General features: G+C 39.1%; 1 protein-coding gene across 1 annotated transcript in view; it reads left to right on the top strand.

Annotated features, from left to right (window-relative positions):
- The window catches only part of tnfrsf21 (TNF receptor superfamily member 21), a 30,237-nt gene extending 12,643 nt beyond the window's left edge, over positions 1 to 17,594 (top strand). Inside the window, exons 4-6 of the mRNA XM_023952993.1 lie at positions 6,672 to 6,937; positions 13,898 to 14,150; positions 15,807 to 17,594. Of these exons, the coding sequence (XP_023808761.1) occupies positions 6,672 to 6,937; positions 13,898 to 14,150; positions 15,807 to 16,036 (749 nt within the window). The 3' untranslated portion in view covers positions 16,037 to 17,594. The remainder of the gene's footprint in view (positions 1 to 6,671; positions 6,938 to 13,897; positions 14,151 to 15,806) is intronic.
- The last annotated feature ends 6,523 nt before the right edge of the window (positions 17,595 to 24,117 follow it).

Raw genomic sequence — 24,117 nt, 5'->3', positions numbered from 1 at the left:
ACGCATGTTTGATAAAGCTAAGCCACTCTCTCTCTCATTGTTATGTGGCCACAGAGAACTGGAACAATCTGGTCTCAGCTGCATCCCGGTTGTTGTTCGGTTGGCAAGGTGCACTAGTGGGTCAGTCGGATCCCTTACAAGATGACAGAAAAAGATACATAGAGGGAATGAAAAACTGTTAGGGTGACGTGTGTGTGCGGGACAGGGTTGTCTCGTTGAACTTAAAGGTCTTGTTGACGAAGTATGTGTGGCATCGCTGTTACTATGCAATATTTTTTAAGCTTGGATGTCTAAATTTCCTGATAAAATAGGCTTTAGCTTGACACCAAAGAGAAAACCTGATAGATACCAAAACAGAGGTGGAAATAAAATGTTTATAGAATCTTTTGTTGGGTTAAAATAAATAAGCGTTGACAAATGGTTGGTTTTGGTTACAAACTCCTGTAGATGTATTTGTTGTATTCACGTGTGAGGAATCCTTTGCCCATGTGTATGCATTTATGTGTGGATGTATGTTTGCGAATGCAACTCAAATAGCTAGTTTACACTGCTATTTACTCTGAGGAACATAAAAAAAGCCCACATCTTAATCCTTCCAAGGTGCATGCCTGGCTCCTCTTGAAAGGTTGTAATGCCCCTTTACTAGAGCTGTTAAAGCACTTGGGCAATAAACGAGAAAAAAAAGGGAAACGTCAAAGCAGAGATCACACACATGCAGAGTTTGGCAATCGCACAGAGCCGGTCAGGAAATGGTGAAAACTGCTACTCCTCTGCATCAGAGCTGAGTGGGGCTTTCCAGGGTGACACAGCAAGCCTTTATGTGACCTGTGCAAGTCCTTTTTAAAGAAGGATGCAGCTGACGGAATAAAAGACTCAAAACAGTAGAATATTTGGGATTATTGGAAGTAAAATGACCCTCTGGATTTTTTTACCCAGTTCCAAAATCTATGTCTTTCTTTTAAAGAATAGCACTATTGTTAAAGCAGATTATTGGGGAGAGAGATGATACATTTTCATTTTACTATGTGTTTGAGGGGGCAAAATGTTATTAGGGGCAAATTACTATAAATTAACTTTAAAACATCATAACTGAGGGTTTAGCTATCCATTTTCCCCCGTAATTTCCGTTTTATAATTTTAAATTTGTCCTTTACCTGTCATGCTACACTTCCTGAAAGTATTATCGGTATCCTTTGGTTGCAGGTTTCTCCAGTACAGCCAGATTCAACCATTTCTTGTTCAGTTTGACTTGAATTTGAAATTTTTAGATATATATTGTACAGTTATGATAGCTATATGAACTGTTGGGTCTTTTGGGAATCAGTTACCTTACATATAAATACAAATTGAAGCAATACATTTTTCTTTTGTTAGGTACTTCATTAGATAGCTGTGAAACTTACATGGTAAAGGCAGCCACCACTGTACAGACAGCCAACTTGGTTAAACAGGGCATGCTAAAACGGTCAACCACCATCGGTGGTATTGTCAATGGTCCAAGGTCTCTTTTTTCTGCACCAATCTATTCTGTCTAGGACCTAACCTTTAGTCTTCCATCCTGAGGCCTTGTTGGTCAATCATAAGGATAGTAAATGTCACCTTTCACCATTTTCATAGACCAAAGCACTTGAGAAATCAAACACCTTTCACCTGCTTATGTGCACCTTTATTCACCAATGCCACCAGAACTACCACTGAAGACACTAGCCAGGCCACTAGAAGCAATATGGGTTTCAGTGTCCCACCCAAGGGCACATAGACACACATTGGTATCATTGAACCCGCAATCAGAGGTCAGCCACTCAAGTTCTTCGCCACAGTTGCCCCGCAACTGTAGTCTGAGCCACATTTTCTTGTGAAAGCCCAAAAGTATGGCTTTCTCAGATGGAATATCTCACTGATGCTAAAAAAATTTAGCTCTAGTTACCACTTTTTTTTTTTTTAATAACCCTAATATAGCAGATAACAGCATACATTTTTTTGATTGGTTTTTCTTATCTGACGGTAAGAAAAAAACAAAGAATGGTAAAAGTGCAATCATTGTTTAGAAAATAATCAATCACTCTCAAAATGCAAAGAACACATGTTACATTTTCTTCCATCCTCCATCTTGTAGAGCACAACATAGCATATAGCAAGTTCGCAGAACTCCCAAAACAGGTTTCCACCCTGTTTTTATCGTCTGAATGTTTACGCCGTCTTGTGTAAATGATTAATAGCTGATCCAGTCCTAACTAGATACTATACTCCTATTCTCAATGACAAAATCTTTTTTTTCATCTACATCTATATTTCAACACTAAAGAACAAAAGAAAGAGAACCCCACAAACTTGGTTTTACCATATAGGCATCCTTGTTGGCTTTGGCCATAAGCACCACTGTGTGGATTTAAGGGAATATAAGCATACTAAGGCGTATAAGCAGATTGCACTCAATGTGATTAAGAGCTATATTATTTACAACATATATTTCCAAAGTGAGATGCAGCGTGTAGAGGAAAACATTTGGGAAAACAACAATGTACCTGCCCACCATCCTTCCTCATTAAACATCTACACCTTTAATAAGGCCAAGTTCCACATCCAAGCCCAGCAGGAAGCCATGTGTTCAAATATACGGCTCTTTGCTGTATCAGGGTGGGCTGGGGTAGCCTGCTCTCACTACAGCCTGGGACTGATTGTGAAGCCCAGAATGTGAAAGGGGTTTGTTGCTTGGTTGGAGGTACAAGGCGCCTGCTGCGCTTACACAGATCCACGCACACATTTCATTAATTTAACTTTGTATGTTCTTTAATTGGAAGGAATGTTGGGAGGACGATGTCATGCCATTTAACTGAAAGATATTTGTTAGGATGCTGATGCACACAACTGTTTCACATCCTGCTACACACAATAATAGGGTTGGTAGATGGGACTGCTTGTTGGAGCCCGAATTTTTATGTTTCACATGAAAACTTTTATTTAAGGGGTTCACTTCTGACTAATAGTAAAGTCAAAAATTAAACATCTAAAGTTGTAGTGTTTTTGAGTAAAACAATTGTATTCCCCTCACTCTCTCGTTTCAATTTAAATTATTTTTTCCAGGGTCCAATCTAAACTATTGATGTCATAAAATATCAGACAAGCAACTAATAAATCTGTAATGCAACACACAGCAGTTCTTTTTCTTTCTGTATTTACTTGGTGAAATTCATAGGTTAAATTCTTTGGTTCGAAGCCCATTGAGACGACTGTTGTTGTGAATTTGGGCTATACAAATAAAACTGAACTGAATTGAATTGTGAAAAACAGAAGTGTCATATTGTTTCTAAAGGGGTATTTATGCCAGGAAGCAGTGGATGCAGTTTATTTTTCATGTTTTGGAAGTTTTGTTTTTTGCTCTATTTCATGGTGGACAACTTTGCCATGAACACTCAAAAGGGACTCATATTTCTTATGAATAGGGGCAATGTTAAGTGTCTTGGCCAACGGTACATTGTCTAAGCTTTTGATTTAAGATTTCATACTAAGCTTTAAATTTGACACACTGACCAACCAATTGTCAGACAACTGCTTGACCTGTTTAGTTACAGCCAATGTGAAGCTGGATTAGCCACAGGTGTATTCCAGGGGTCTGCTGAAAGTCTGTGTGTGTGGACACTTTAGGACAATGCGTTACTTAAAGCATGGTGTCGGTATGTTCACTATCCCACCTATGTATGTCTTTGTGCATGAAGAAGGCAGTAAGTCTGTAAAAATGAAGCCATATTGATAATTTATCCACAAGGTTTGTGTTTCCAGTAAACTGATAAAAGTACTTCTTCAGTTATAAGAGCATTTGTAACTCACATCTGGTCAACATAGGTTCTAGTGGTCCTCCATACGTTTTCTGATTTATGGTAAAGGCTTTAATACAACAATTCTGTTTAGAAATTGTTTTTGGTGCAGAGTTTGGATAGAAGCTATCTCTTTTTGTAGAATTTTATTTCTCTAAGTTGTTCAAACTATCCTTATTTATCAAGATATATTTTGAAACTGCTCACCTTTTTGACTTGCTATTTTCAACGGCGGTGGCCCATAGGGTCTATACAACAAACACAAACACTTGTGACGCATCTCTTTCAACTCTTACTTAAACCATCTGTATAAGCTGAACTAGACATCATTTACTCAGAATACACGCAGGGGAAATCATTCCAAGATTAAAAGAAATTGGAGATGCTTTGCACATTGGGTTTCCATGGTGACGGCGACAAGCAGCATTAGATGGAAAGGAGACACGATATCCCAGCTATACCTGGGGTTTCCTCAGGTATCAAAGCCGAACTGAAATGGCTTTTTATCAGAATGTTGGTAGACGGAGAATTTAGGGTCATTTCTTTTATTTTTATTTTACAAGCAACCTTTTCTAGATTTCAAAACAACTAGATATTATTTCTATAACTCTAAACATTGTACAGTTTATAGTATTCATTATTTAGACCTCTGCAACACTGAGGATACATTTAAAACTAGAGTAGGACATTTGTTGCTTGTTCAAAAGAGTTCTACACAGGCGCTGTGCTTTTTTTCAGTCATGGATGATCGATGTAAATGACTTTAATAAGCAAATATCACCATAGCACGAATCATTTCTCTTGCATAGAGGCATGAATCCTTTTAGCACACAGTGAGTCAAGGACGCAACACAACTGAGTGACATTTCGCCTAACTTAGCACAAACTCATTAATTGATATAATGCAGCAAATATTTAAAATCCATACTGTTTTTAAGTCAGATGAAATGATACCCAGAAATACGTTCACTTGTCATGCTACTACCCTAGGCAAGAATTTAAACATGAATCACCAGACTGAGTAATCACTAGACTTATATAGGTCACATTAATGTGCCCAGCTGGCTGAAGCATGCAGGGCTGAGGGATTTCTCCACTGTCGCTATGTGTTGGGGCCAGTGAGGTGGATGATACTAGACAGGCTCTCAGCCCAGAAGGCTGGCACGCGAGCACCTCTGGCCTCCTGCAGAATCCCACGGCTTTACTAAGGCTGGCCAGACACAGGGGATTTTCTGTACACTTTTTTTATGATTGATCCTGACGCCATATAGAGCATTAATGCTTAGTAAAAGGAGGTCAGATGAAGCTTGTTGGTATAAGGGCTTTTGACTTCAGTGAGATTGCTAAGTTTTAGGTTAGGATTTTAGGTCAAAGGTTTAACTAAGACCAGCGTTTTAGATTTCCCTTGGGAAAAAAAAATAGTCTGGAAGACCTAAATGGTGTTTACAAGATAGTTAAAACATTGGTGAATTAAACATTATTTAATATATCTTTAGAGACGCACTTAAACAGTCTTTAACCATGATATGTTAAAGATGGTGGAGAGCTTTAATTTAGGAGTGACTTTTTCATAAAATGACAATGAAAAGTCAAACTTTTCATACCTGGTTGGGTTGTTGTTTTCTAAAAGAGGAATAAATGACAGGTGACCCTCTAATCTACAATAAACAGATCGATGATTACTACTAAAGTCATTGTGTTCCAATCATTTTATTTGTACTAAATCAGTGGACAGCCAGTGTAGTAAATGATGTCCAGAGCTACAATGTTGATTCTGCCAATCATCATTTTTATATGGATGTGAAATGCGCTGGTGAAACTAATGTTACTGTATTTTCCACACATAGTTTTCTGAAAACGATTAATACGATTAATAAGTGCGTCTTACAATGTGGAAAATACGGTAATTCAGGTGAAAAAAGGGGTTACCACGTTAGGGGAAGGATTTCAGCAGTGTTTTTCCTTTATTTCTGTTTTATGCAAATTTCTAGTTTTTCACCTTCCTCAGTCAACTCTCTTTTATAAATCAGAGATTCATGAAACCTTACAGGATTCTGAGAAGTTTTTTGTTTTTTTGAATTACCACCATAGCTAGAAGGTTAGTATCAACAAAACACCGCCCTATTGTTGCTTGAAATGCTAGATATATTTGATACATCAATGTTTTTTTTAAATGAACCTTGAAATATAAGTAGCGTTTAGTTGGAAATGCCGTGTCAGTAAACATGCACTGTTGTTTCGGGGGAGGCTTTCTGACCTCATTGTTCAATTGTCCTTTCCACTTGTGACACAACTGAAACTGTGAAACAAAAACAAGCCTGCAAAAAAGAAAAAAAAAGAAAACACACACTCATCATCATCCAGCAGAACAAGGGAGCTTCTGTGTTTTTCTGTTTCACAATGATGAGTCAGCATGTTAGCCACTAGAATGTCAGTAAAGCTGCGTAACAGTCTGTGAGGAAATGGGACAGGCTGGAGGATGGTTGGCATAGTTGTCCTTAAAAAAAAAAAAACTATGAAAATTCTGGGATGTATTACAGATGAAAGATGCCATGAGGTGCGCGTTCGCTAGAGAGGGCTTGAAAGTGGAACATTTATGCATCGCTAGAAATAACGGGGTCAGGGCATGAAGGGAAATCAGCTGTAATCCCACATCAGCCGGCCAAGAAGCGAAAAAAAAAAGAAAAAAGAAAGTCAACACTTATTTGTTGAGCTTGATGCAGAAAACCATTTAAAATGTTATTTACCTACAGGAGCGAGATAAATAATAATAACATACCGATTCTGTAGAACTGATCTATTGCTAAATGTTTATCTAAATTTATGCTCTTCTGTTATATCTCTGTCTCTGCTCAGGTGTGGACATCCTGAAGCTGGTGGCAGCCCAAGTTGGCGCCCAGTGGATCGATATCTATCAGTCATTGGCCAACGCCACGGAGCGCGAGGTGGCCGCCTTCTCTAATGGCTACTCGTCAGATCATGAGCGAGCCTACGCCGCCCTGCAGCACTGGACCATCCGGGACAGCGACGCCAACCTAGCCAAGCTGATCAACGCCCTCCACCGGCAGCGCCGCATCGATGTGGTGGAGAAGATCCGCTGCGTCATGGAGGACCACCCACAGGTAGATTGGAAACCTTCTCTTTCAGTCAATATGGTTATTAATTAGAAAACGCAGCAGAAGCGTGTGACCTTGGCTGTTCTCTGGTTAACAGATCTGTCAGCATCACAGGGACGTTTTCCTCAGACATTTAATCTCAGACAGAATCTTATAGCAGCACTCATTCCATGAAACACTAATTCATTTTGAGACTTACAGGTTTTTCGTTCCTTTCAAACCTCAAAGTTTTAGAAAATTGCTTTTGGAATAAGTGAATCAGTAAGATAGAAGTGTATAAGATCAGATTTCTGTTTGATTGAGACAGCGACAGGGGGTCACTGGAGATATCAGATTCAAGTTAAACCCCAGGATTTGCTGTGGCAGTCCACTTGTCCTGCTTAATGAAACACCCACAAAAAAAGTTCAAGACTGTGATCGTGATTTGAGGATGAGGACACATCACCAAACCCAGTGCTGTTAAAATCACCAAAAACCACTAAAACCTCCCTTTATGTTTGATTTATAGAAGGAGAGATTGATCAAATTGTGAGCAGCCTCCCCAAACCTTCTACATATGCTGTGATGTGATGCAGTCTGTAGCACATAGACAACAGACTATGTTCATCTTCACTTATGGACTTTTGGAGAGCACTGTGGTATTAACCTTACAGTGTAATCACACGAGGACAAACTAGATCCTTCATCAACATTTACTTTCCAGCCCTCTTTGACTTCCTGCTGCGTCTCCCATTACATTTTAATAAATTAGTGTTTTTGAAAGCTGTGTCAAGGTCAGTCCTGTGCAACAGTACTCCATTTCAGCTACAGGAACATTGGTGATATAACATTTATTTTCATCACCACTTAATTAAACCCTCTAAAGAAATGGATCAGATCTGCAGGACAGAAGACAAGACTGCAAATATTAAAACTGTTTGTAATGTCTGAAATGAGCACCGACTCAGACAAAACAGAAAACGATGAATCCTTTAACACTGGAGATGTAGCTGGTGACACCTAAATAACATGCGATCAATGTGAATCAGCGGATTCTGATGCAGTGAAAGAGACTTTTCTTTTTGGCTTCGCACCGATATTCAATACATTACTAACTGTTGCGTATTGGTGCAAAACCACTACTCTTCATGACTGATTTACGTTGGTTGTGTCAATACTTTATTTGTTTCAGCACAAAGCTGCTGTTCTCTGCTTCTAAATCATATGGAATGGGGGAAATTGCACAAACGGTTGAAGAGTTACAGTTACAAAGAATGTAACCACTGGCAGTAAAGCTCCAGTTCTAAAGGTTAAGCACCTTGAACTTCTCACTACGCCAAGTTTACACACAAACAAATGTTTCACCTTTCAAATTTGCTGGAGCAGACCAAACAGCCTAGTGTGAAAGTGCGCTAATGTTTCAGTGGAGATGTCTATCAGTATTGTGGAACATCTCATGGTGAAACAAACAGTCTTAAAAAACAGCCACAAATTCATATCCCTGTACGGAGGAAAAAGTCGATTATTTGTCCTAAGTCTCAGCTGCTGTGAACTCACCAAAGGGAAGCCTGTCAATTCATCTGTTATGTAACGAAATCTGAGACTGCATGTTGCATCGTCAAGTATCAGCAGTATTCCCACTTGGAATAAATCTAAGCATCAGCTGTTTGATAGATGCATTTATTTTTGGCTCCGCTGCCTTGTGAGATCTGAGACAGGACAGAACATTTCTCGCTTTTGTTTTTCTTTCTGTTTAGCTAAAGGATCAACTTTTTAGGTTTCCTTCAAAGTCTGAAAGTCTGAAAAAAAGCCACAACAAAGGAATAGATTTAGTTTGCTATTTAACACCTGATCATGGAAAAATCCATCATAAAAACTCATTCATTCATTATTTATTTAATATTAAAATTAAATGTGAGGGCACGTTTTTGTTTTTTTTGATCGATAAAGGTTGACCAAAGAGCAGCCACACTGTTTCCAACTAAAGGGCGGTGTGCTGCTGTTGGATGAGTGATGTTGGAGACTGCGGCGGATGGAGTTCCTGTGCGACTGTCAGCAAATCAGAGCCATGAAGACTTTCCTCATTTTAGAAGCACAAAACAGAGATGATGCCGTCTAGGCCTGCACAATATACCGCAAATTTATCGTTATCGCAAGATCAAGCTGTGCAATATGCATATCGCAAAACACAGCAAAAATTGCAATAAATGGTTACCTTAAATGTGCTAAAACAATCTTATGGCAGCTTAAATTATTTAACGAATCAAATTAATCCCTTTAAGCATTTGACCAATCGGATAGACTCTTTAGCGTTGTTGACCAATCAGATGGAGCCCTTTTATGTTAGATGTTCCATCCTATGTCAACGAGGGTCATTTGGAGTACAATTCTTAAACTGTTGCAATAAAATGGGAATAATGTTTTTGGTTGTTTCGCTATTTGTTTATATACCGCAAATTATATCGTTATCGCAATATTAATCCCTCATATCGCATATCGCAAGTTTTCTTCATATCGTGCAGCCCTAATCCCGTCTGTACAAGTTTATACCTAGAAGAGGCTTTCAGGTTGTACTCCTTTAAAGGTTCTATATCATGGTATTCTTAAGCCTCTGAAATATAAGTTATTTTCACAGCTCATATTTCTACCCGGAAGTAAAACGGCTCAATGTCTGAGGCACCGGCTTTCGCCCCTTGTGGGTGACGCCCATGTCATGACGTCAACCTACAGCTGGCCTCGGCAGCGGGTCAACAAACAACATCCGAACTTTTGCAAAGATGGATCAGGTGCATATTGCGCATATAAAAGGAAACAGTTTAGCTGATCACCGCTAGCTCAGTAGATAAAGTGGGTGTGTGTTAGCCTGGGGGCGGTGCTGACAGCGCAGACTCTTCCTGGAAGGGGCTGTCCCTCACTTATCTACATCACAACGTTTTCGTGGATTGGGAGGGGGTGGTGCTCAGAGCGCAGGTTTTTAGAGGAAGATTCAGAAATGCCTGAACAGATCAAAATATTGCAGAATTAATATTATAATATACTTGAAAGCTCAAAACAGTTGATTTTGCATGATATAGACCCTTTAAGTGATACAACATAAACCAACTTCTCTAGAAAAGAACATAGACTACTTATAAAGTTTTGATTCTTTTAAATATCATTTAATCAATAGGTCTGGACGTTGTGTAGTCTGGGCTGCTTGGTTTAAACCACAGTGCCTCTTTCTCTTCCCAGTAACTACAGACGTTTCTTTCCTGTAATCTAATCACTGGAAATATTCCCAAAGTGTTTGTCCCCTGTGTCCTTAATACTGCTGCAGTCTATCAGCTGTGCCAAAGTAAGGCTGGCTGGCTCAGTTTAAATGTGGGCCTTCCAATAAACGGGCTGCAGGCACTTTGCGTTTTGCTGACAGGAGTCGTCAGCAACTCGCGTTTTTCCCTCATGACTAAGCAGTGGGACTTTCTGGAACAATCAGCTCTTCCTCTCGGTGACCCCTTCACTGTGGCTCCGTCCTCAGCAGCTCTGTGGGAGGTTAGTGGCAGAAGAAGACTTCAAAGAGATCGCAATAAAAGAAGGGCTCTGTACAGGAGAACACGCTTTGCTTTCATGGGTCACCTCACGCCAAACTACAGCAGAAATCCATGATAGCAAAAGACCCTCCTCTGCCCCGGAGGTGTGTTCTGCTCTTTGTTCTGTGGAGGCGCAGCTGCCAGTCTATCTAAACCAAAAAAACAGGGTGTGTCACTGTTTTCACGCAAACAAAAGACCATAAACAACAGTAATATTAGAGTTGTCATCAAATTATTTTCATTTTTTATCTTTACACAGATAGAAGAGGCCACATCATTTTGTTTTTAAAGACCCACTGCAAATAAAATTGTGTTTGCATTTCTTATTTCTTTATTCAAATAGTAATGAATCAATTTCGTATGAACTTCTGCCACTCTGTAGAAGCGATGTCCTTTGATTTTGGCCGTTTTCATCACGTATGCAGTTGTTCCCTGTCTGCGTAGTGTTATGTCTGTTTTGCTTGGTAACCAACGTTTCACTATAAACCGACTTCCTGTCGTGTCTTTCTCCTTGAAGGGACGAGCTGCTGTTTGCACAGACACACAGACATTTGGGGGCAAATCTGTAAACAGACAGACTGAGGCCATGATCTGTTCAGACGTTTTAGGTCCAAATATTTTCTCTAAGTAAAAAACTGCTGGCGTTACGACATTAAATGACAAAAGGCCCACTGTAAAGCATTAAAGTATCGTTTTACCTTTGATGATGAGAATAACATAGAACACAGCTTTGTGGAAAGATCAAGAAACACTTTAGCGTTTAGACTTTAGAGATAAGTGTAGCTTATTATAAATAAGTTATACACCTTATTATTAGATGTTCTTAGTGGTAATTTTGGACTAAAGTTTGGACACACCTTCCCATTCAAATGAATGGGAAGGTGTGTCCAAACTTTTGGTCTGTACTGTATATGTAGAAAATCAAAGCAGCTTACAGTTATCTCCATTACAAACAGCTATTCGTAAATTGTTTGCAACAGTTTTTCAGCAGATTCCTGGCCAGATTAAACACTCCTGGACATTTCCTATGGTGGTAAAATAAAGCTCTCTACTGGGGTTTTGTTTAAGAAACTCTCATAATAAATAAACCAAAAAAATCGAAGTCATCTGTCTGACTAGACAGAAACGCTTATTGGGCTACTTCTAAGCAGTACAGCAGCCACACCATGAATTTCAGTAGATGATGTAGGTGTGACGAACAACCCCGCTGCATGCTGCACCGCCCCGCTGTGGTCAACCTTTGCTTAAGAAAGTCCGACATCTCCTGCCATCAAGGATTAAAAACACCTTTAATGACACCATTTATTAAACTGGGAGTGTTGCAAATGATACTTATATACTTAGCAAAACACCAAATAAGGATTTTGATCTTTGACCATATTTATTATAAATTTAATGTGTTTAGAATTTTTGCAAAAAGAAATCCATTAAAATGGGTCCATTTTGTGTCATGGGTTTTGCTAACTGTGTATTGTATCTTCTATATGTGCAGTGAGACAGCAATTTGACAAATAGAGATGAAGTGGCTCTTGTTTGTTGCGTCTGAGCCACACAGGTGGTTCGAGTGTCCTTGGTGGTTCTGTTTGTCCTGAATAAAAAAAAAAGCCACATTACCATTTGTTCCAGTCACATCATGGACTGTGGAAGGAACAGTGCTAGTCACAATGTCCATGTATGTGAGGACGTCTTTGTTTGTGACACAGAGGGATCCTTCTTTTAGGATCAGCCTCGTTCAGTTCAGCCGTTAGGAAACAGAGACAGTAAAAGACTCTTTTTCAGCGACATAAGATGTTTCTTTATAGATTAAACATGTTTACCTTTGCTAATGTGCAGCTTTACATTGTAACTTTTTAATAAAGCCATGACCCGTGCTGCGGTCTTTCAGCGCGCCTGGACTCAGGCAGTGAAAAACAAGACGTCCTTTCATGAGCTCATCCCCAAACCAGTTGCTACTGGTTCAAACCACAGGTTCATTACTAAAGGGGGGGGGGGGGGGGGGTCCAAGAGAAAGGGAGGGGGGGACAGAGGGAAGAAACTAAAGCAGCAAATTTCAAGCAACAGAGAGACAAAGGCTGAGAGAACCTGAGAGGATTCAATGACTGGAAACAATACAAATCTATAGATTGACCAACAGGAGGGGATTGCCAGTTTAGCTTCTCTAATTGCTGGAGCTCTCAGACTTTTTCTTCCATTAGAAGGCGATGAGTCACTTAATAAAGTTGACCCCCCCCCCCCACACACACACACACACACTTTTGCAGTTAAGATGGATCTTAGATGATGAAGAAATGAGTCAAAATGATAGAAAAAAAACCCAACATGCATCTTGTGGTGTGCTCCATTTAACAGAAGAGCTGTTTGGCTCTTTAAGTAGAAGAAATAGACCCACAGCTTGAAACTGGTAAAGTGAACATAAAAAAAAAAAAAGGAGAACAGTTGTGGGCGTTGATGGTCAGATTACGGACTTTATGGACAAAACATGCTTTTCTAATTTATTTATTGCTTGTTTTGGGTAAAACACCTTTAGAAACGAGCAGCTCTTACTGTAAAGTGCAGTGTGAAAGCAGACCAGATTAATAAAGTAAGACATTTTTCATTATTCCCTCTCTAACCATGTCTAAGAGAGCTCACTTTACGCATCCTCTCAAAGATCTCAATCAGCAATTGGATTAATAGTAGTAGGTAGTTTCCATTGACAGTTTCCCTTGTTAGTTTTATAAATAACTCGTAATAGACTAAATCTGTGCATTAGAATTACAGATGCTTTAAGGGAGTAAAACCCCTCACTACACACTGTAAATACTTTTCTCAGGCAGACATGAACATTTTTACGTTTATCTTTTGTATAAACTTTCAAAAGTTCAAACCTTCACAGACAAATAAGTCCAGTATTATAGAATGAAAACAAAGATCTGATGGAGAATATTTATGTAGATTCATCAAGCTGAACGTATTCGGCACAGCAGACATGGCACGGAGGAAATTGATTGAAAATGTCAACAGCCAATCAGGATGCAGAACAGAATAACTGTAAACAAACAAAGAAAAAAGCAAAATTGCATCGAAAAAATTCTGTGCAACAGTAAAACTGCCACCAGGGACCTCTGTATTGTCATATTTTTCCACTTCAAGATGGACTTTAAATGTGAACATGCAGTATATTTTCCAATAATATCCCAATAATTTATTAAAAAAATTATTTGGACGGCTCAGGGTTTACAAGATTTGGCAATTGTTGGAAATCTCATTTTCATTATCTTCACCAGAAGATATACATTAGATAGATGTACAATGCGTTTCATAATCTCTAAATCTGTTCTTGTGTAAGGATCAATAACTGATAAACGAGAAAGCGGTTCTAGTGGCTAAAGTGATTAATTTACATCTATTTAACGTCTTTTTTCTGCTACCTTCTCTTTAGTTTTACACAAACCAGTTGATGACCTCGGTGAATGTAAGCCACAGCCTGAGTCCCATCCACAAGCCGCTGGAGTCTCCCACCAGCGTTGGCAGCATCGGCAGCGTTGGCAGAGTCAGCGGCATAGGAATGGAGCAGTCGCCAATTGACCGCACTAAAGGCTTCTTTCCCGACGAATCGGAGCCCCTCCTTCGCTGTGACTCCACCTCCAGCAAAGACTCCGCCCTCAGCAGGAACGGCTCCTTCATTACCAAAGGCAAGAGCAGAAACATGTTGTTGTTTTTTTATTTTCATTTCTACTCTGTTTAAAAGGATGTAATTACATCTTGATAAAATGAATGTAAAAAAACAAAAAATTCCTAGATTTGAAAGTTAACAGCAGGTGAAAACCCTTTTTAAAACCAGGGGGTAAGTATTTGTAGTTGGACCTGGCTCCAAATACTTTGTTTTTGTAACATGCTACATTCAGGAAGTTATAATATGTGGACTTTAAGGTCTTGTTGCTCTGTATACAACATGCAAATCACAAATTATAACAATTAAACAGGAAGACTAGATATCTGCTGCATGTGAATACAGTCTAGATCATTTTCTTTAAAGTTAAAAATATTTGAATTAAATGCTAATGGTTGCATTTAACAACAGAGGAATGTAGCTGAAGGAATTTGATCATGCACAAACAGGACACTGCTGCAATTAAACTACTTAAATTTGGGGTGCTTGTGCCTCCAAAAAGCGGAAGTAAAATGTTACGGCCAAACCTCTCAGTTTCTGTTGAAAGCACCATATGCATTGAAACACACAGAAATCTAATGTGTTACTTTTGCTGATCTTCAAAAGTATTTTATCCATATGAGAATTGTTCAGGATAAAACAGATCATTATCCTCAAAGGAGGTCTGATACCATGACTCAACATTTAAGTAGTGATCTGAACACGCATGTAGATTTTACTGCCCTCAGGTGGTCAATCTTGATATCCCTCTTTTTTCTTTATCTTGCTTTCTGATGTTTTTATTTTAAGCTCTTTTAAAATTTACTATTATAATAATATTTTAAAATGTTTTTGTTCCTCTGGTAAAGTTTAATGTTAATAAAAGAATGAAAGTCAAACTAAAAAAGAAAATACTGCATCATATCTAAAATACAGTTTACATTTAGTGTATAAAAGTTAAAGTAATAAAGTTTCTCTCTTTAATTATAGATCAGAAAAATAAAAGGACGTTGCTCTATCATACCAATTTGCCCTCATTTATTTCATTTCTGCATTGTTATAGACAATTTGGAAAATTCACTTAGACATAATTGAAGTTTTAGTAAAGGATATTTTTCATTTAAAAAAAAGGATTTTGTTTTCTGTAATGGTTTCCAGAAGTCAAGAGAAGTTACTAACATATCTAACAAACCATGGACTACAGTCCCAATGAAATTCTCTTATCTAGCTGTCCTATTGGCAATCTTCCAAGGAGGTTAGCAACTTAACGACCATTAGAATGTCCTTACTGTATGAATAACAGTAAGACAGCAGAAGGTGAACCGCGACCACTTTATATCCCTTATGCTATCCTAGGCACTTTAACATTGGGAGTTGGGTCATCTAGACCCACTAGACAGTGCTCTGAACCTTTTTTCTTCAATGATTTGTGATCTTCACTGGTGTCCATGGATTACATGAAATCTTTCCACCTTTATCCACCTTTGTCATGGTAGGGAGAACACGTCAATGTAAGGGTGGGGTCATCTAAGATAGCACCAGGGTTAAAGAGACACAAAGGGATTTTCAAATAATGTTAAACAAATGCTGATACAAAAGATGGATGCTAAATTGGCATGACAAAGTACTTCATTATCAAAATTGTTTGAGTAATATAGGCAGTATGACAATAAAGGCTTTGGTCTTTAACTCCCAACAGAGAAAAAAGACACGGTGCTACGACAGGTGCGTCTGGACCCGTGCGACCTGCAGCCCATCTTTGACGACATGCTGCACATTCTGCACCCAGAAGAGCTGCACATTCTTGAGAAGATCCCAGCGGCTGAGGACAAGCTAGACCAACTTTTTGAGATTGCTGGGACCAAGAGTCAAGAGGCCAGCCAGACGCTGCTGGACTCTGTCTACAGCCACCTCCCTGACCTATTATAGTAGAGGAACGAGGAGGAGCACGTCCGGAAAGGAATCAAAGCATGCAAAAGTGGGGGCAGATAGATCTGAAGTAGCTTTATTGGAGTTTAGCTCAGATCTGTGATATGATAAAGTTTGAGTCTTCATGTCATTTTCTAACATGATCTCAGCTTAGGTTTTCTCTCAATGAGGAGTCTGTAAAATCTAAACTACTTCAATGGTCTTGTGTCTATTCCTTCACAGCATCCTGTCCTCTACACATTTAACAAGGTCAACATAACAAATATGAACTGTGATCTTAAGACTCTTACTATTAAGAAACGCTGATCTATAAGATGTATTGACTCCACACGAATAGCACTTTATTTATCTTGTAGGGCCAATGACTTTGTGTTGAGAGGATAATACCGGTGTTTCCCTTTTTTGTTTGTTTGATTTGTTTTTTGTGCCAATCATCCAGGCTTCTTGCCTCTAACATGACTAAAATAATTGAAAAACAGAAACTCAACAGTCAGTGATTCCTGATTGCATGAAAGGAAGCTAAAGAAACACAGTGGTAAATAAGCTATAACTCACGATGACACTGGGATTCTTTGATTTTAAGGTTCTTGGAAACCACATTCTCAGATAGTTTTGTCCCGACGTGGACTGACCTGTAGGTCAATGTGCCTCAACTTGATCCTATTCATGTATGCGCTTTCTTTTCTTTCCTTGCCTGTCTGAACGTGAAGCATTTATCACCACCAGCAAGTTGTAGCGTTAGCTGGCTCCAAAACAAAATTTATGATTCAAAAAGATCCTGGAGTAAGTCAGTAGAAATTACAATGTGCGTCTAAATTCTGAACTATTTTTCACGGTTTTTCTTTGAGCAAAGCAAGAGGAGCGTCTGCTTCCTGATTTGATTGGAATGGTACAGAAACACTTAGCATCCGTTTGCCTCAACAATAGTAGAGTTGAAAAAGTGTTTCCATTCTATTTTGGAGCTTCATGTTGGTTTAGTTTCCTGTCAGATGAGGATGTCTGATTACTTCAGTGGTACATTAAAAATTCAAATGTAACTATGATGCACCACTCCTCTCTTCTTCTGCCCTGTCACACTGTTTGCTAACTTCTCGCTAACTTTTAGCTTTTTTTGTTTGTTTGGCCTAACAACTAGTTAGGATAAACATTCATATTCCACAGCTGTGTACGAGGAAGATGGTACAACTTTTCGATATCCAGCATCCTCTAAAAGCTTCATCGAGTGAGAACTCACAAACTTTGTCACACTTTGGGCAGCAAAACACCAGCTACTCTGGTGCTAGGTCTGAACTGTCACCGGCTGGAGGATGACGTTACCAAGGACTGTTTAAGGATTTAAGAAAATAGAAGAGCAACAACCTGTGGACTGCAAGGAAGGCTGTGAAAAATTGAGAACGCCTTAGCTGCAAGGTCTTAAGATTTGTAGAAGGATGACGGTGGGACGTGAAATGTTTGTGATTGTGGAGTGGATGATTGAGTTTCTCACATGTAGCCAGTATGTTGACTATGTAACCTCTTCAGATCAACAAATTAAAGTTCAACAAATTGTCATAAGTTTGATTGGAATCGACTTTTTTTTTTTACTTTACATCATTTCTGTAGTGTTTTACATTTTGTAAAGTTTACGTAAAACCCAATGATCTATTATGTTTTAAACAGCCAAACATCTATAGAGAAAAACAGCTTTGCATTTTACTTCTCTGAATAGCAGTTCTTGTTCTGCAACATTTTTTTTAACATTTTCTTTCTAATGCTGATTTTTTTCATGATATTTTTCTGCAAGTAATCCAAGTTATAAATGAACCAATTGGATGCCTCAATAAAAGTAGGCGGTGCCCGCTGTTACATTAGAAAAATCTGATTGACAGATTCTTCCAAGCCCGCTTTCAGTGGAAGGGGTGTGGCCTTCCAACAAGCTCTCTCCTGATTGGTGAGAATGGTTGCCATTGAGATGATGACTCAGACAGATTCGGACGAATCACTGCTTACTGTCCTCGTTTGGCTCCAACATGTCTGTGTCCACATCACAAATAATGGTAGCTGAATTGACTGAGTTTAATTGGAACCAGAACTAAGCTATTTTCTACCAGTGACGTCACACTCACTCCAGTTCTCATATACAATCAATGTTGGAACACAACCTGAACCATCTGATCAGAATGAGTTGTACTATTTTTTATAACTCATGGTTAAGTTTAGTAATATTTCTTTTTAAGGATCAGCATCTGTCTCTATAGCAGGGGTCGGGAACCTATGGCTCGCGAGCCATATATGGCTCTTTTGATGGTCACATGTGACTCGCAGACAAATCCTTAATTATACTTTTTTTTTTTTCATTAGACCAGTCCTTCTCGGGCGCGATGGGATGCCAGAGGCGCGCAGTAGTAGCGGTGCTTGGAGTGCTTGCAGTTTACAATTATCTATTATTTCACAGAGTTTGTACCACCCGGAAACCTGTGAATTGCCGTGCCTAAAACTGCGCGCTCCCGTCTCTGAGAAAGAGCGCGCAGTTTCGGGGACGGGGCACCGGCAGCAGGTGAATCGCGCAGGGATGGTAAAAACGTAAACCCGCTGCCCGTCACTCACTGCAGAGTGTGAGTGTGTGTTTGGTTCAGTGGCGGTTCTACACTAACTTACTCCCCGGGCGAGTAACCCCACCAGCGCCCCCCCCCCCCCCCCCCGCACACATACAAAATTTGACAACATCCCGTTGTGTTCCCTATCTTATAGTTAGCCATTTTACTCAAAAAATGCATTAATTTTCTAGACTCGTATTACAGGGGGGTCAAACTCAGTCACACAGGGGCCTAAGTTAAAAACACGCTTAAGGTTTTGGGCCGAAGAAGATAAACATTTACTGGACTGGACACACTAAAGCTAAACTTTTAAACCTTTTAAACTGAACTTTTTGAACATAAATATGAATAAAAACAGGAACACAAGTTAAACCCTAAATAACTTGTAATATTTTTCTCTCCATAGAAATATATTCTGTCAAAATTATACAAATATGAACATGCTGTAGGACAAAACAAAGAAAGCCTGGAAATATTAATAAGAAATTACATATCAAATAATTCCATTTTTTTTTTTGCTCTTTCATCATTTTTTAGAGCATTTTTTTTTAGAGCTGGACTCCTGTTTCATTTTTAGCAATAATTTCTTAATGTGTGACGTCCTGTGTGTGTCTTTGTGAAACATATCAGGATTAGATCTAAAAAATAAAACTTATTGTGATTAATATGTTTAGGTCTTATAAAACATTAAAGACTAAATCTTAGAACTCATCAGTGTGATTACTCCAAAAATATTTGGCATTTCCCTAAATTTGTGCAACGCCAACAGCAGAAATCCTCCAAAAAACCTCAATCCATAAAAAATGGTCTGCGCCCACCACCAATTTTTTGTCGAAATTGGGTTGAGCACGGATGTTTGTTCTGCCTAATTCCTTTTCATGTGCCTGTTTTACGTTGTTTCACCCTGAGTTATTTCATCTTTTTTTTTTTTGCGCCATAAGTGTGAAGAGGAAATAGGAGGAAGACATTCTTAAGAGTCTGATGTGTCAACATAAAAGCGTTAAGTGTCGGCTGCTGAAGCAATTTCAAATTAAAAGCTCTAAGCTTCCTCTTTGAAAATAGTATGTAGCACATTATGTGTAACGCATCAGGCACGGCAAATGCCGCCCCCTATGAAGAGCCGCCCTGGGCGACCGCCCATATCGCCCATATCAAAATCAGCCACTGGTTTGGTTCCATGTCTGTCTCACATCTAAAGAACATTCAGACCTAAGATCCCGTTTAAAGTCTCAACGCCTGCATGAAGCAGAAACTCACCACGTATCAACCAGACTAGATCATCAGCAAAACTACCACGAGAAATACTCATCATTATTAGCAACAGCATAACAATGTTATTAAAAAGAATTCACAGACCTATTGTACTTTAAAAGTGTTGAAATTACATCAAATGCACACATTCACTTGAATATTTAGTTTTAAACATATTGTCGCGGACTGAGTTTAACTTGGCTGTTGGGCCGCGTTAAAAGTTCTGGAGTTCATGGAACGCATCGATCAGGCAGAGATCTGATTGGCCCTCAGTTCTGTCGCTCAGCCTGTTGTTAGGGAGTTTGGACCAATGGGGTTCAGCTATGGGCCGAATAAGGGAAATGGGGGGGGTTGGAGCGGGAGGGGGGAATATAAAGTTGGGAGAAGCGCTCTCGTCTCGGCGGGAGAGAATAAGGAGTTGCTGAATTAATTGAACGGCGTTTGTTGCGGTCTGCAGTAACCAGAATAAAGAACCTTAAAAGAGGTTAAGTCTCCGTGCCTCAGTGTGGGAAAGGGACACAACATTATTGTATGGCTCTTTCGAAATTACATTTAAAAATATGTGGCGTTTATGGCTCTCTTGGCCAAAAAGGTTCCCGACCCCTGCTCTATAGCATGAGCCTCATTTATGCATTGAAAGATTGAAAAATAGAAATCAAAAAATTGTTTTTTGATTTGAACAATAAAAACAAGAAAACGGCTTTAAACAGAAGTTTGGTCTTTTTTTGAAAACCCAACTTTCATCTTATTGTTTTGCCCGCTAGTTCTTCTAAAAATTATTTTCAGATTTTATAAAGGTAAACAAGACTATTGACTTTTTAGTTTAAAATGATTCTACAAAAATACTTGCAGAGTGTTTGTTGTCACTAACGATCTTCTCTGGTTCTGGGATACCGGTGCCATGACTTCATATTTAGAAGTTTGGGATTGATCAAAGCATTACAACAGTGTTCTCCTAATGATGCTTAACCCTTGTGCTATCCTAGGCACCTTAACTGTCATGGTGCCTCTGTCAGCTATCTTCCCCCTCCCCTCTCTGCTTGGCCACTGATTCCTTCCAGCTGCGTCCACTCACCTCATCAACCTGCCAGTTCTACTTAAGGAGTGCCAGGACCAGAATTCAACGCCAGTTTGTTGCCCCTGATGGTGCTAGTCTGATCTCTTTCAAGTTTCTTTATTACGAATCTTTGCTCTCGCCTGAACTCTAGTCTTTCTATGTCCAGGACCTTTATACCCCATAAGTGGACGCCTGAATCTACTTCTGCCCAAGCGGAGTTTTCCCGGAGTTACCTACCTCCTCTCCACGCTCCATCCGTACATCAGGCCTCAGCTCAAGCCACTGCCGAACCTCCAGCCACGCCACGGGCCACAGTCAAATCTCCAGCCACGTCTAGATCCACCATCTCGTCAGGAGCTGCAGAGCCGTCCGACTCTTCCGGTACCATCACCGAGTCCAAAGACTCGCCTCGGATCGCCGACGGTGCTTCGTTCTCGCCGACCCCTGCCACAACAGGACAATTCAACCACCGCAACAATAAACCCTATAACTTACCTTTACATACCTCCTGTCTTCCTTCCGGGTTTCAGCATCTGCGTCTGTCTAGCATTGCCGTGCCATGACATTAAAATTGGGAGTTGGGTCATCTGGACCCACTAGACAGTGCTCTGAACCTATTTTCTTCAATGATTTGTGATCTTCACTGGTGTCCATGGATTACATGAAATCTTTTCACCTTTATCCACCTTTCTCATTGTAGGGAGAACACATCAATGTAAGGGTTGGGTCATCTAAGATAGCACAAGGGTTAAGTATTACCCAGCAGCAGCAAAACTCTGTTCCTGCAGCTCTGCTCTTTCCTTGTAAAAGGGTGACTCACTGAAAACCAAAATACTGTCTTTAAAGATGTCACAAGTTTTGGTTTTACACCGGATGTAGAACGTATTTGATTAAAAAAGGAAATCCAAAATAAAAAAAAACCTACAGAATCCCTTGGTTTTATTATTGAAACTGTATCCTGTTTGAAAATCTGGACTAAAATTTGAACAAATCTTCCAAGCAATACAAAATATTTCACATTCAAAACTTGTTTCTCAAGGATCGATTTTCAGAGAAACCACCAGAGCAGGTCCTCAAATATGAACAGACACTTCCTGGGATGCTTTTGGTTGTAAGGAGGCGGAGCAACAGAACAGAGGTGACTGAGTTTGCTGCTCACATTCATTTAACACTAAACGTGTTCAGGTGGAAGTTTGCTGTGACACCAACATCCCATCACAAGTTTAAGATTACTGAAATGGTGAGGGCTAAAACCAATTTTTAAATTGCACAGGGCTTTTGGACAAAGGCCATATAGCAGCTTCATCAATTAGAAAAAGGTAAGTGAACATTCTGTTTTTATAATGCTCTCCTAAAATATTTCTGTTTCTAATGCACATTTAATTAGTAAACTAAAGCATAAAGGATTCAAAAATCAAGAAATTGGTCTTTCTATAAAAGATCAACAAAAACATAAGCAAACATGAGAGATAAAAAAAGCCAAGAAAAAAAGCCACAAGTCAAAAAAATATATATATATATATATATATATATATATATATATATATATATATATATATATATATATATATATATATATATATATATTTTGTTATTAGCATTCTTACAACACTGGTGAGATTTTTAAAAACTTACTTAAGTATAAATAAAATAGCAACAAAATAAGAATAAAACAAGATAGTATCAGTTAAATATAAACAATGAAAACACATCAATCTTCACATTTTTAATCAGATCAAATAGAACCTGAAGTTTTATAGTGACATAAATGCCAGAAAATGATTTTATATTTTCTAGAACACAGTGAGGCTGTGGTGCAGAGGTCCGTCCAAGTGTCGTTGGGCAAGACTCTGAACCCCACATTGCTCCTGGTGGTTACAGGTTAGTCCCATATATGTGCATGTATGTGCATGTATGTGTGTGTGAATGGGTGACCGGTTTTATGAAAAAAAAAGTATTATATGAACTCATATAAACATAGTACATGGACCCTATTTGTGCGTTTCTTTGACGTGAAACAATCAAATGAGGAAGCAATTGAAAAAATTAATGAGCAGTTGACATATTGAAAGGTGAAGGAAACGAACCATTACTCCAACATAAATGTGCCATTGAAGTGCTAGAGTTATGGTTGGACTAAGTCCAAAATCTGCGTCTGCAGGTTCAAACTAAAATGACTCATTGTTTTCCAGTAAAAACTGGCATGTTCATAAAATACTAGTTTAGGAGACATTTAGGCAGAAATGTTCTTTGGCTCTAACCTGATGTCAAAACAAGTTTATGTTTAGAGACAGTTTACATTTTTGCAACTAAAACAGAGAAGAAGAGATCAAGCAGTGAAGCACAGTAGTGGTGTTATAATGGTGTGGTTGGCTGTATAGACAGGGTTAAGTTAAAGACTGGCTTTTCAGGGAAACCTGTTCTACATGTCTCAGCTGCTTACTGGGACTTCTAGTGGTTATTATGCAAACTGTAACGATTGCCTCAGGCAAAGTACCAGAAAATGTAAAGGCATTGCAAAAATGGAGCTCCTTACAATAATGACGCCTCGAGCACATTCAAGTCTCAAAGAGTTTAGAAGACGGTTTCGTCTGTTTAGGATCCTGTGGTTGATCAGGCAGGGAAACAGATTAGAGCCTGTAAAAAGAGTCGAAAACCTGTTTTATGTAGAGCTATTAAATGTGAGATATGTGGTGAATTTTACAGCTCACAGACAAGTCAGAGACTTCAGTCACTATTCCTGAGAAAAAGAGCATTGGTTCTTTTTGGTCTTTCTGTCCATCCCAGTCTTGGTATTCTTCATGCCATCAGACTGTGGAATATTGCTTGGTCATAATGTTAAATATTAAAGCTTTAACACCGGAGCTGTCGCTGGAGAGGTCTAAATAACATACACTGTTGACATCCCGTAGATTTTTTGACTCCTTACTCGTCCTGTCCAACAGCTGAGCAAACAGATCAGAGCTGAAGGCTTCTTGTGTTGGACAGATTTGACTAACAATGGGGATTATGAATCTTCCAGCACACAAGGTGTATATTTGAATAAAAAATAGATTGGTCACATTGTCATTCTGCTGCTAATCTTCTAAACCACAGTAGCAAAAGAGCACACGTCATTCCAGATTCATCAGACTTTCACTGGCTTAAAATTCATGAGAATCCAGTGATCTTACGTTAGAGTCCTGCACAGTCAGCCT

The sequence above is a fragment of the Oryzias latipes genome, chromosome 24, assembly GCF_002234675.1.
Source record: "Oryzias latipes chromosome 24, ASM223467v1".
NCBI lineage: Eukaryota > Metazoa > Chordata > Actinopteri > Beloniformes > Adrianichthyidae > Oryzias > Oryzias latipes.
Note: the sequence above shows the minus strand (reverse complement) of the source record. Positions and strands in the feature narration are given on the sequence as shown.